This window comes from Rhynchophorus ferrugineus, unplaced genomic scaffold, assembly GCF_030347505.1.
Source record: "Rhynchophorus ferrugineus isolate W39M unplaced genomic scaffold, kcgeb_rfMv2 rfM9, whole genome shotgun sequence".
NCBI lineage: Eukaryota > Metazoa > Arthropoda > Insecta > Coleoptera > Curculionidae > Rhynchophorus > Rhynchophorus ferrugineus.
Window position 1 is genome coordinate 33882386 of NW_027472588.1, and position 15642 is coordinate 33898027.

General features: G+C 28.5%; 1 protein-coding gene across 1 annotated transcript in view; it reads left to right on the forward strand.

Moving 5' to 3' along the window:
• The first annotated feature begins 12602 nt into the window (after positions 1-12602).
• l(3)mbn (lethal (3) malignant blood neoplasm) overlaps positions 12603-15642 on the forward strand; it is a 33555-nt gene continuing 30515 nt past the window's right edge. Inside the window, exon 1 of the mRNA XM_076415188.1 lies at positions 12603-12799. Coding sequence (XP_076271303.1) covers positions 12782-12799 — 18 coding nt within the window. The 5' untranslated portion in view covers positions 12603-12781. The remainder of the gene's footprint in view (positions 12800-15642) is intronic.

Below are 15642 nucleotides of genomic sequence, written 5' to 3' on the forward strand. Positions count from 1 at the left end.
GTAGTGAGTGTTCTGATAAATTATCGCAGCGGCAGCCACACATTTCGACCGACCGACCGACCCGATGAACATTCCTACAACGTCATATTGAATTGACCAATGAAATTTAAATAAAAACAATTCTTTTCTAAAATAAATTTATTAAATTAAATTCAATTAGACATACATATAAATATAATATATTAAAAATAAATAAATACAAATATAATCTATAACAGTAAATATAAATTTATCTACAAAATATAAATATAATATAATAATAAATATATCTATAAAATATAAATATTATATACATATATATAAAACCACAAGCAAAATACTTTGGTACATTGTAAATCAAAGTTATCTCTTCCATTTCTCCGTCAGTACTTTTAATGTTTTATCAGAAAGATCATTATGGAATGTAAAATTGAAGCGTTTTAAATTTGCTTTTTTTAAATATTTGAAAAAAATTTTGTTATATTATCGACGTGGCAAAATCGCTGAATAAAATAAGACATAGCTCAAAGACCTACTGATAGTATATTAAAACAATTTTGTTATAGTCTGGGGCACGTGATAAGACAATATAATACAAAATATAGGTATATAATAAATATAGGCCTCTATAAAAATCAGTCTCAATTTGTGTGTCTTCGTAAACAAAAATCACACTTAATATATTTTTTAAAAATTTTACTAAATAACCGAGATGTACACTACGGTACAACGTAAACCTTTTGTTTGCTTTAATAGGAACATCTGGACTGAAGTTTTAGTCTAGTAATTAACAGTAAGGATGAGCAGAAAGGGGCATACTGGCTGAATGAATACAAACTTTACCATTATCTTCTGGAGTTTGTTCAAATGCCGATTATACTTGCTTGCTAAATACTTAAAGGAAATTTTAAATGTATCACAAAAATGTCTCACTCGGTAACGATCATAAATCTGTTTCCTGTTTAACCCAACCAGTTTAGGTTTTTTAAGATTTTCTACTCTTTTCTTAAAGATCGCTTTTTTAACGGAAAACAATGATGCATCTCCTCACTATCTATGCATCAGGGCACACAACACTTCCTAGAACGGGAACGTTCTAGGAAAATAAACGCTATAAAAAGCTAACCACACTGTTCTCTATATGGGACAAATTGAAAATGGCGTGAAAAATAAACAAACCATAGAATGAAATGAACCAGATCAGATTCCGTCGCGGCTCTTAGCATAGCGAATAAAACAAGTAATGTGTTAAACGTAGCGGCATCTACATGTTGGACGTCGCAAAAAAATTCGCCAAAATTTCCTTGGAAGTTAAATCTCTATTTCTCTATGGATATAATTAATATTTAATACTATTTTCACTCTTCTACAGCCAATTTCCCTCTATAGACCACAGGTGTGGTATTGGTACGTCTGCGAGAGGCAACTTGCATTACTCCAAGTGTTCCCATCCAAAAAAGTCCGCACGTTATTCAATGCCCCATGGTTTATGAGGAACGGGAATATCCATCTAGAATCAGATATCCCGCTCGTGAAAAGCTTCGCGAACATGCTCAGTATTGCAACACAATAACAATCTGTTCAAATCCCTACCCATCCATAAACCTCGGTAGTCAAGCCAGATACGACAATCCCAATCGTAACTCAGAGTCTCAAACACACACAAAACGAAAGCTCCTGTATTCGGCTTATTACATTCATCATAGCTCCAACTGTCTTCTCCTGTATTACTGATTCCAAATACCTAAACTCCTGAAATTGTTCTAACCGTTAATTATCCGTAAGTTGTCTTTTTATTCTTTAATTCTTAGGTGACATGACTCTGCATTGTGAACTGCATTGTTAAGATTGCTTCAAACTTCATCGTTTGTGATTGTAGTGTCTTCATGTCTCCTTTAAAATAATAGTGTGTAATAATTACATCTGTTAGTATGACGAAAATGTTGAAAAACACCGGCTTTATTTATTCACGGAACAGAACCATTAGAAGATCAAAGAGAAAAAATATTCAAGTTTAATAAATAATAAATATTTTAAACGATATTTGAAATATTTTTGAGTTGTCTTTTTATTTCCTTTTGAGCGAATGAGGCGCCCATTGTAAATACGGTTTTTTTAAACCCAGAACTTTGCTTAAAATATCGTTCACCCTTCCTAGCGAATATGAAAGCTTATCCAGGCGTATTAGCTTTCTCAGTATAATTGACTAAAGGTTTTTGTACGTCCTTTACATGGATTGTCTTCAAGTCTTGTATGAATGCTTTTAAACAAACCTTGTTTAAAATGATTTAGACGAAAATTAAAGAAGAAATGCATGACAATGCATCGAACGCACTTCCGTCAACGTTCCCGCTGCACTAGTGGGAATGGACTAGGTCACCTAGATCCACAGGCCAAGCAGAGCGTAACATCACCGCACGGCCCCTCTTGTACCATGGAGCCTGGACAAAACACGTTCCTCCATATCCTAAAATACCCATAAACAAAGACGGATCATAGGATATTAATTCTGTAAGGCAAGTGTGTAATTACAAAATGCTTCACGATCCCTCAAAACAATGAAAAAACGTTCCGCAGCAGCTTTACTAAGGGGGGTGTATTGTAGCGATCGCTGCAGCTCGACGTTCAATCGCATATTTATTAGGGATTAGCAACGCGCGTGGATTGCTTTAAAGTGACTTACTATATCTTTCTCATTTACAAAATCGTTTTCCTTAAACTATATTCCTCTCCATCATCCCGTGGACCACGTGAAACGTTTACTACACAGCAGATGTTAAAACAGCTATTCTGCATAAACGATTTTCGGCAGAGGGTAACCAAAATCGTGTTTTTCGATGTCGCTAGATTTTCTGAAGTTGTTTTCGAAATATGTCTTTTTTGGGTTTTCGCCTTTTTGATTTTTTGGGTATAATTGTTTATATTTCCTCTTATCATATATATAAAATAGCGCTATAACTTAAATGAATATATTCTTAAATTTTATTGAGAAATAATAGTTTCATGTCAGAATATTATTTATTATTTTTTATCTTAATATGAAAATACATTTTATAGTTTTACGTATATTTTGAATTATTACTTGAAGGTGTAGTTATTTCTCGAAAAAGACCAAAAAAAAAAAGTAGACCAAACCCCGATTCGAAGCTGCTAGATTTTCTGAAGTTGGAGATCTAGACCAACAAGCCACCAATTTCTAAATTCAGTAATGTGACCGGTGTGACGGTGAAGCGGGGAATATTGGAAAAAGAATGTACCGTTTGCCACAATATCATTAATCTATAATCAGCATTAATATCTTGAAGTAATTTAAATAATCAATAAAATTTATGATAATATGCCATGGAATACATTTTTTTTACAAATATTTATTACATTAATATATATATATATATATATATATATATATATATATATATTTATATATATATATATATATATATATACATATATATAGTAATCTACGCATAATGTATGTTTGAATTTATTGGTTTAAGATTGTTTGAATAAATTCTTGAAACACGAATGAGATTACTAATTTAATATTAATATTAATATAATATAATTTAAAAAATAATTGCAGGAAAGGAATGAAGATCGTGTGACTATTAAATAAATAAATTAAAGAAAAACATTACAATGACTACTTAAAACATTATTCTTATACTTTCATGCCTGTTTGTTACAAATTTATTTGTTTACTATTACAATAATAAATTTTTTAATCGCTGTTGTCGGTTTACATAACTTACCTTATGTTTTTATTTATATTCGGTACTAATTGACTGATGATTTCTATAATTTATGTCGTGTTCAGTATTTTAATTGTTAACGGTCGTTTGTAATTGCTTTTTACTGAAATGTAATATAAATAATAAACGTTAATCAAGGCTGCTACATGTGCACGGTATTATTTCTAAAATATAAAGCCTTTTGAATGTATCCTTTCAATTCTGATAAAATTTTAAAAAATAAACACGCACAAATACTGCTCGACACACACATTTTTGATTGCTGTTAAAGTAAATATTTCTTCTTTAGTTAATTCAGTTAAAAGAAACAATCTGTGTTAATAATGAATATGTTACTAGTTTCTAGGGAATTTAGAAATATGTTGTTGTCGGATTCGGTCTGTTTAGATAGGTGTATTAAATAAAGCTCTATTTGTTAAAACTAATCTCAGTATATCAATTAATAACATTAAATATCAATCAAAAATAGTCTATAATATAATCAAATAATATCAATTAAATAATAGTTGTAAGTGGTATTTCTTATGAATATATTAGTATTATATTATGTTCTTGCAAGTATTCTGAAATTTTTTTCATCAATTCATTAATATTCCGATCGGTGTTGATGTGGTTGGTTATCTTGGACTAACCAATAATTTCTGTATTTGGAATTGTCATAGTACATCAACCTTTCATTAATAGTTACAGGACGTCATGGAAAAATCTTCTTTTCTTGTACAACAAATGTAATATGAGGAACCTTTTATTAACATATTTAATTTTAAATTGATTTTGAAATGAAACAATGGAAAATAAAAGAATATGTAAGATAACAATCTTTAGAATCTTTAGAATCACACAATAATGTATCTATGCAAACAGACAATAATATAACTATACAATTAAACAAACACCAATCTTAACAGATTAACTGAAGTCATTGTTCGATGTCATAGCCTTCTATTACAGTGTCCAACAAATAATATTAAATTCTATCCCTGTCAGAATTATCATTCATATTTTGTTTTTGACTTTATGTATCGGTGCTTTAACACTTGCAGTGTCACTTTTATGCCTAATACATGTGGAATTCAATCGATTTGCTTGCTGAATCAATAGGTAAATAGGTTACAAGTCAATAGGTAAATAAGTCTATCTAAATGCCCACTGTACTTAATTATCTCGGATTTCATGTGACATAACATCCGCTAGAATTTTAGCAACTAGTTTGGCTGCAATCATATTTGTCTCTAATTTTAATAGAAATAACTTATATAAGTTATTTTCATACCCTACATGTGTTTCAATATATTTTATTTCACAATCCTTTTCGTTTTGTGCCTGTTTTATAATAGCCGGGCGTGAGAATTTATTGTAATACTTATCTGGTTGTTCAAAAAGCTCTCATTATTTGATACACTCTTCCTGTTCGATTACGCGAATTATATTTTGTAATATTTATATCAAAATAAGAATTCGCAATTTTAACAAACAATTATTTAGTTGTTCCCTCAATATTATCTCTACACACTTCCAAATTTTAATGTTATAGTATAACTATATATGGTCAAGGTGTTGTGTTTTAATGTTTAGACGCTAAGTATCTTAGAATTAGTCTGGATACAGAACTTCTCTGGAAGGAACATGTAAAATGTATTGGTTAATTATAAAAGTTCAGTACAGAATAAATTGCTCTTATACAAGTAACTATTGAAACCTATAAGGACATATGAATTTCAAGTATGGGAATGTTCCAGGAAAATTAATATAAAAGTTATATAAGTTTTCCAAAACAAAGTCCTGAGAAGTATTGTAGCTAAACCGAAATAGTACAGGACTGATACATTGAGACAAGAGAATTGGAAGTATTACAACTCTTGAATATCGCCATAACAGGGCACAAATTCAAAAGAATCAACCTATTTGATCTTGTGTAATGTAGTGTAGTGTAGTGAGGTGCATTTAATAGAAAATGAGCCCAACACTGCTACATGAACTTCATTACATCCGAGAGTACGTTATGGCCTATGGGTCCTCCTAGATATATATCTAGGTTTAAGTTATTGTAAAGACAAATTGTAGGTTAGTCGGCAACTACTAGTAACAATTTAATAAATGAATTAAAAAATATATACCTAAACTTTTACTTTCGTAAGGTCAATTATATCTAAAATCTAATGAATTCCTATACCAGAGTGAATACCATTTTGAAATAAAAATAAAAATTTAATAAATACGCACGCGGATGAAATTTTCTCTTATGTTTTTTGACATTACAACTACTACAAGAGCTTTTTTTGATAAGATTCAGTAATCAATTATTTATGTGTTATGGCTTACTATTTATTATCAAAATATGAACGATACAACAACAAATAAACTATAAGCAACAACCTTCATAATCTTACTTAAAAAGCAATACAATATTTAAGCTAACTTAATATAATATAATAATAATTATAATATAATAACACTAAATAAAAGATAGAAACAATCAAGTAATACTTGATCTCTTACCAGTACCCAGGTCAGAATTAAAATGGCAACCATATGAAATGCGAAATCAGGCGGAAACAGTCGAAGTTCTTCGATGCCAGCTAGACGCATCTAAAAAGTCGCCATGTTTCCATAAAATTTGGAAGAAGTTGTAGAAAATAAAAGTATTTCAGAATAACCACCTGATGAAATTAAATTAAGTTAAGAACATTGTATTAAAATCATTTCGTACTAGGCGGATTTTTTCGTCGAGCAGTATGACTAGTAATCTTAATGAACTGAACACAATTCAGTCAGATCATCCTCGTTTCATTCAACCTTGCTATTTATTTTAGAGGAAGAAGATTTAGTTTGAATAGAACGCTTGGCGATTTTTTTTCTGACTGGTTTATTATGCATTCAGTCGTCTGATAAGTATGTAAAACAATTTATAGATTTTTTCGGCCATAATCTCTCGATTTATGGGACTTAATTTGAAAGACGGATGTGACTTTTTTCCGAGATGTGTTGTTTTTTGGGTTCTCGCCTATTTGATTTTTTGGGTATAATTGTTTATATCGCCTATTAGCCCGATATGAAATAATAATATATAAGGGTGTTGGAAAAATAGTTGTTTTTTGATGAAAATTAATAGTTTTTATGTTAGTGAATTATTTCATATATAATAAAATATATACAATGTAATCCTTATCAGTATACTATTTCCACAAAGCTCGATAATTTTACTTAATGTCTCTTACGACGTTCAATAAGTTTTATGGTTTAATAAAATAATTAAATCTTATGGTTTCAAATATACTTGTTCAATGGGAAGATAGATAAGCTAATACCGGTGAATAGGATAGTTTTTGGAGTCAAAATAGTATTCCTCATTTCATAAAACTGATACTGTTGCCCGTATGCCTCGTTGTTTTATCACATATTCATTTTGATGAATGAATATATAGAATTCTTGAAATTATTTTTAAAATGACTTGAAATGCAGATGTTTGTATACTCGTATTATCAAATTGATACCACTTCTGAACCCAGGTTTCTAAAACGAAAAACTATGGCCTGAATATTTCTCCAAAAATGAGATGTCTAGAGCTTATACTAATTACTGACTATTTAATGAATAATTAATCAGAAAAATATTTAATATTTGGCATGTATAACTATCCTAGTCACCCTAGTAAATAGCCTGATTATGGATATGTTCTGGGATGAACTAAGATGGTCAATCGCCAGTTTGTAGGCTTAATGCTAAGGTACTATAGTGCGGAGCCCATCTTTCGAAGTATTTCCAATCGCGAGAAACTCTTAGTAAAAAGGAGCGTTCGAATCACAACAAAAAATTGGTGTAATGATTATTGATATTAAACTTGCTACTTCATTTTACACTTCAATAAGTTATTTTCTAAATTGTAAAATCTATTTTATATCTCCTTGAAATCGGCAGAAGTCATTAAAATATTGAAAACTTCATTTCACATCCGAGAGTACGATATGGCCGATGGGTCTTCCTAGATATATATCAAGGTTTAAGTTATTGTAAAGACAAATTGTAGGTAAGTTAATAAAAAAATATATACCTAAACTTTTACTTTCCTAAGGTCAATTATATCTAAAATCTAATGAATTCCTATACCAGAGTGAATACAATTTTGAAATAAAAATAAAAATTTAATAAATACGCACGCAGATGAAATTTTCTTCTAGGTTTTTTGACATTACAACTACTACAAGAGTTTTTTTGATAATATTCACTAATCAATTATTTATGTGTTATGGCTTAGTATTTATAATCAAAATATGAACGATACAACAACAAATAAACTATAAGCAACAACATTCATAATCTTACTTAAAAAACAATACAATATTTAAGCTAACTTAATATAATATCATAGTAATTATAATATAATAACAGTACATACAAGATAGAAACAATCAAGTAATACTTGAGCTCTTACCAGTACCCATGTCAGAAGTAAAATGACAATCATATGAAATGCATCTTTCGAAGTATTTCCAATCGCGATAAACTCTTAGTAAAAAGGACTGTTCGAATTACAACAAAAAATTGGTGTAATGATTATTGACATTAAACTTGCTACTTCATTTTAAACTTCAATAAATTATTTTCTCATTTGTAAAATCTATTTTATATCTCCTTGAAATCAGAAAAAGTCATTAAAATATTGAAAACAATAATGCATTAAAGATAACTCTTACTGTTGAATACTAACAAAGAGAAGATGTAACAACATTTTTCTCTTTTGCAAATTTAGTAAAGCAATTTCAATTAGAGAATTGCCATTTTATCAGTAAACCAAAAAACACAATAGAATATAATATATCTAGAATGTTTTATACATAAATATTTACATCAAAATTAATAATACCAACTATTATTTTGTACAAAATTAAACTATTTTACAATAAAGACTGAAGTATTATAAATATAAAAATTACAAATGCTGATTTGTGATCTTCTGTATTCAATATTATGCTATTTATTTGTTATACTTCTAATTACATTATTTAGGGATTTAATTATTGCTAATATTACAGGTTATTATTATATTGAAATACATTTATTTCTCTCCAAACATCCTAAAAATTTGTAACCTAACTGACTCTTGTTTACTTGTGAATTTACCCAGAAACTTACCTGTGAATTGTGCCTGTGAAGAAATTTTTATTAAACACATTTACTACTCATTTACAAGCATTTTTGTTAATTTTTAGATATCTTATAAGTATATTTGATATAGATAACATATATATACTTAAGTAATTATTACACCATTATGTTGTGAAATTTGTTCTATATTCATTATTGTTTTATATTTTTATGTTGTACTAAAGATGTATTGTATTAAAAGGATTTATCCTGAGTGGTCGCACATAGTTTGAGATCAAAATATTCTATATTAATAGCCCTAGATTATATTTATACGCATCATAATGTGTTGGAAGTTATTCGATTATTTTATATATAAAATTGAAAGAAAAATAGTTAAAAGATCGAAGAAGAAATTCATGGATTGACCCATATCTGCAATCCTTAAAAAAAATCCTTTTTAAATTTAACATTCAGGAGGTTTTCAAGGAATAACTAACCGTGTTGGAATAATAATAAATATAATATCACAACGCCACTTAACGTAATGGGTGTAAATAAGGGTCCCTATAAGTGTGGTAAAATCACTCATGAAACAATGTCAACGTTCAATAAACTCCAGGTTTTAACGATCTTACAAAGCTACTTTGAGAAAAATGCTAAAAATACCAATCTAAAATAATTTTAAGCAAGACCAGGACTAATTCTATCTGGCACTCTAACCATGAAAACTCTCTGTCATCTTTTTTTTCATAGCTTATTGTCATGATTTCATTATTGAAGTTTGTATTTCATATACACCTTTTTGATCTTACGAAATATACATAATGGGCTTGAACTCATTAATATATTGCCTTGTAATTGGTTTTGGGTGATGGTTAATTAGGTAATTACTAGAGTGTTTGATACCACTTTCCATTAAACTATTTTTTATTAAACTCAACTATCTGCTGAAAATCACAGATTGTAAAGCTAAAGAGTGAACTTACTCAAAAAAACTCATTCTTTTCACAAAATTTGAGAAATTTGATATTCGATACATCGATAACAGAAAAAAAAGTTGCTAAAGGAAACTATATCATCTTTTGTATTACAAAACGTTACGAATTTATTTGGACATAAAAAAGATGTATTGAGCGTACACCAAATACTATTTTTCATCACAGATTATCATATATTACCGTATTATGAAAAAAATACTTACAATTAAATATAATTGGAATAAGCCAATCTCTATTTATTAATCAAAATTTAAATAACTAATAGATACTTTTTTCTACCTTTTATTATTTTGTATAGTGCTTGAATTCAGTTAGATAATACTAAAATAATGAATAGAGTAAATCGCTAAATTGTCTCTTATAAAGATTTAAATATATTCAACTAATTAATTCTATAGACCACTATTGTAGCTGTTAAATTATTTCCTGTTAATTCATCTTAAATCAAGCGAATGTGTAAATAACGCAATCATTCGACAAAAATATCAATAGCGCGTACCGAAATCTGCTTCAACGATATTTCTATCCCCGTATCTATGCCTCGGGTAAAAGTTTACGTTAATGAATGAGACAATACAATAGGATTGTAGATAGCGATGATGCTAAATAGCAAATGTACACGCCGTTATAAACATTTGTTAATTTTAGGAACAATATCTGATTTCGGTCTCGGTACGATTCCTTTTTCTTCAGGTTTTTTTAACAAATTTGTTTATATAGCGCGCCATTCACAATTAACGTTGAAGGTCTGGCCCGCGTACGTATGGATTTCCTCTTAAAAAGCCTATCCGAAAGCGACCAAATATCGATGATGTATCCGTAAGTTGTGTGTTATCACCTTCGCTGGGCACTGATGATGATTATGCTAATATAGCATGGCCTCAAGGCTGATGTGAAGACCGCATTTACTATTTTGTCGTAAACCTTAAGTATTGTTTATGGGGAACGAGTTCGCAGATATGGAGTGTTCGAAACTTAAATGTTTAAATTAAATTGAGGGTCTATTAATTCAATATTCTATTGATGTAATTCCATGTCGAGCGGAAAAACATTTTTTTAAATAAATAATGCGTATAATAATTGAATATCCGTTTCTGTAAAGTAGTTTTCTTTCTGAAATCTCAAGATGTATGATTTTGATTTATCTAAAGTGGCAAAATTTTTATAAACTATATTTTAATAGACGTTAGATAATAGAAATAAATAAATAGAGAATATCTTAAATTTAATTTAATATTTTTTTCTATAATGCCGTTTGATATTAAGATAGTCATCATCGTTATGACGTCTGGACTGTGATGAATCAAAATATAATATACAATTTAATTAATTTTTTGTCAAATTATAGTGGAAATGATGGCATGGCAAAGTTTAAGCGCAGTTTATAATGAATAATTTTACATAAAACATAACATATTTATTTAAAATATCGATATATCGATATATCGAATGGGAAAAATATATTGATGTTTTTTTGCAACAACCCAGAAAAATATCGATATTTACCAAAGATATATGGACATTCTTAAGGAAATATAAAAGTATTGATATATCTATTTAAAAAAATATCGATATTCTCCAAATATTTCAAAAAGTTGCGATATTTTTAATTATTTTTTAAAATTATGTATGAAAATATACGTTTAAGACATTTTTTTATCTATAATGTTTTTCTTGGTATCCAGTCTGATTTTTTCGTAAGTAAATGATTCAAAACTGACTTATGATCGATGTTTAATTCCACAGCAATGTAGTAACTATGGCGAAACTTCATTTTTAATCTTGAAATATCCGTAACGAAAACGAGAAAAAGTATTCGCACACTGGCGTTCACTTAAGCGCTTTTCGTAATCAACAAACACGATGATTTACACCCAAATTTCGATGATCCTGCAGTGCAGATTTCCTTCTTTGGAAGTGAAGAAACTAAAATATGAATAAGAATTTCCACTATAAAGTGCAAAAAAGTATAAAGGGTATGATATTTCTTATTAAGAATATTCTATGTCCATTCAAATTGCTTTAAATGTGCTAAAGTGTGGTTTTATTGAATAAGTTACTAAATACATAACTTTAAAGCAATATACTAGGATAAACCGGAATTACTTTTTCCCAAATCTTCTAGTGATTACTCCTTTAATAGATCTCAATATGATAAAAAATTATATTTAATTAAATCCTGCCAATTAATTTTAGAGGATTTATAACCGATGGTGTTTCTGTGTATTATTTGCGTCGCATTCACTTGTAACCAAATTCATTCAAGTTAAAGCCTCACTAATAGGCTTCACTTTTCGATATGTGTCATTTGGTGGAAATGTGAACAAATATATTTTTCAGTGCGTTGAAAATGTCTTAATTTGTACCGACTAAATCAAGTTTGCAGGAAGATTTACTTCATGTTGAAGTGATTTACTTCATTTAAAATGAGAAGTTCTACCCTATCCGCCGTACTCTTCAGATCTTACTCCTTCTAATTATTAATTGTTCCATACGAGGCATGAGCTACATTCACTTCTTATGGAAATACAAAACAATGGATCGATTATTGGATATCCTCAAACGACATATCGTTCTTTCAAGATAGAATCCTGTGAAATAAAATAGTTTTCGAAGTAAAATAAAAAGTTTTCCTTATTTAAAACTTTTCACATTATAGATTATTACTTTATACTATTATGTTATACATATTATCTACGACATTATTTTATACTATCTCTATACCATCATCTAGACCTTGAAACTCGTTGACTGGTACTATTTTTTCCAGCTTATCTTCATTTGTGGCGGGAGACGGCATATAAGCAAAAATTATAAGGGAAGCCTGACCCATTCATCAAGAGAAGACCAATACCCGACATCACTGCCAAAGTTCGAGTATATCTTCCGGGTATCTTCTCCGTGTCACTAGTTTCCGTTTGATTTTGGTGATTCATGTACAGGGTTGCGATCCATCAACGAACATGAAGAACATTACGCAGGTATTTATTAGTATAATTAATACTTTTATAATGTTATGAAACAGTAGTCGTAAAAATTGCTAATATAAACACCGGTATACTTGACCTAAAATATGTGTTAGATACTTTTTAAGAGAATTTATGATGATTATCGGTTTTTCATCAAATTTGATTAATTACATTTTAAATAATGTTTCATGATTTTGTTTATAATAAGTTACATATGATATTTTAATATACCAGTTATTTTTAAATTAAATACAATATATTATTCCTAATTAAATATACACTTTGATCAACATACGATAATCGATTTAAGCTATATATAATATTTCATATAAATGTCTTTGAGTGGTGAGTTAACATAAAAACTAAACATCTAAAATGACATGATAAATGTATATATATATATATATATATATATATATATATATATATATATATATATATATATATACAATTATATATATATTATAAACATATTAGTAGCACTGAGCAAGTATAGGAAATACATGGTGTACTTATAGTGCAGTTTAAGTACAATGAAGTTTGTATAAGATTATAAATATTACTTATTATAAATATAGGTTAAAAATCATATTTCATAAAATAATTCATAATATTCTCTTATTTTACTAAATCAGTTTGAAAAATAATTGTATAATAGTGTTATAACATAATATTAACTTAACACTATTTATTAAGTTACAATACTAAATGAATTAGTATGTATTGTATGAATTAATTTGATTTACTTGAAAACTAATTAGTGCATATTTAATTTTTCTTAACGTGGAAAAAGTTTGTAATAATTTATAGCCATTTAATTAACAGATAATATAAACTAATATTTGGCAAGAGCCTAAATAATGGAAGTATTTTGAGTTTGATATTGATTGACTTAACAATAATATTAATTATAATAATATTTTGGTATCAATTTTAAATTTATTCTAGTTTCTAAATCACTTACTCGTCTTCAACTATTACTTTTGCTTTTTCTACTATACTATTGTCCAGGAATTGCAGTACCTCAATATTAATCTGAGATTTTGAGTCTTTCTTCAAATTTTATCGCCAAACTCTTGACTTGTTAATTTTATTTCTGTATAAATATTCTCTAATATCTCTATGTATCCACAATACATGTTAGGACTTATTTTAAAATAACCGCTTTATTTGTACATTGCAACATGCATAACTCCTTCATGCAGGGATTCTCTAGATCTATATAGTTTTTAACACTTGTTTTATAACAGAAATTTATTACATATAATTTTATTGATGAATTTTAACTAATCTCAGTTTTATTATCGCTTCAGAATCTTGAAATCTTGAAATACAATTGAAATTTAGTGAAATGATATTAAATAGATTTGACTTAAACATAAATGTATACTAAACACAAAGTGTAAAAAAGGTAATACAAATAATAAAACGCTAACTCAATATTGAGAAAAAACTGATTAATTGAATCCAAAAATAGCTTTTAGAAAAATTTCAGTTTTTTTTTTGGAGGGTAACCTAATTCTTATATTATAATTGTAAGTGTGTGGGTTGGTTTGTCTAAATTCATAGTTATTAGATTGTCGATGTATGTTTTTGTTAAAAAAAACTTTTTTTAAATCTTACAAGTTTATTTTTAAATTAATTAAAATAATTTATTTCGTATATCAATTTCATTGTAATGTTTTTTGATTATATAAATTGCTGCTGGCACTCTTTATACTTCTGAACGTAGTATACGGCTATTTTAGTTAACAGCTCCATAAGGCATCTGATTTTTCCAGTTCAAATTTGTCTACCGACTGTTGAGATATCGAGATATATAGGGAGATGTATGACCCATCAGCCTCAAGGACTTTTTGGCGTCAATACAATTAATCTAAATTATATCAGCGGCTTCCTCTTATAATTTAAGTTACAAATTTTGAAGGAACATATTATATTTAAGAATTATAGAGTAAAATTTATCTTATTTCATTTCATTATTTTTATTCTATTTATCTAGCTCAAACAATTTTTTATTATTATTTAATTATTACATTGTTACTAGTCGTTTCCGACTAACCTACAATATGGCTTTATGATAACTTAAATCTAGGTATATAACAAGGAGATTCCATCGGCCCTATCTCAGTCTCTGGTGAAATAATGTTTATACATGTCACTGTTGTATTTTCTATTATATGCACCTTACTACACAACACCACTCAAGATCAGATGGGTTGATCCTTTTGAGTCTGTGTCCTGTTCTGGTGGTACTCAAAAGCTTCAATATTTCAATATTTTCATGAGAATGGAGTCTTTCCTCATGCCCCTTTGCAATTCTCTTGATTTATTGACTGACTGTGGGTATATGAAGGTCCCGATGTACGTAATCAGTCCTATAGTATTTGGGTGCGTTCACAATACCTCTCAGGACTTTGTTCTGAAAAATTTGTATATTATTTATGTTAATCTTTGCAGAACATTCCCATAATTGAACTCCGTATGTCTATATAGGTTTCAGTATTTGCTTATATAATAACAATCTATTATGTACTAATAATTGTGATTTTCATCCAATTAGCCAGTACATTTTCCTATATCTCAATTTCAGTTCTTTTCTTTTCTTCTTTATATGTTCCTTCCAGCAAAGTTTTGCATCAAGATTCATTCCGAGATATTTAGCGTTGTTGCTATATGGAAGGATAGTATTATTTAATGTTATTAGTGCTTGTACGGTCTGTTTATAGGTGAACTGCACATGCACAGATTTATTTTCACTATTTTTTATTTTCCAAGCTTGTGTTCAATTATTTAAATTGTCACTTGCCTGTTGTAATTTTCGTAAGGCTTCTTTACTATTATCTCCGACAGCT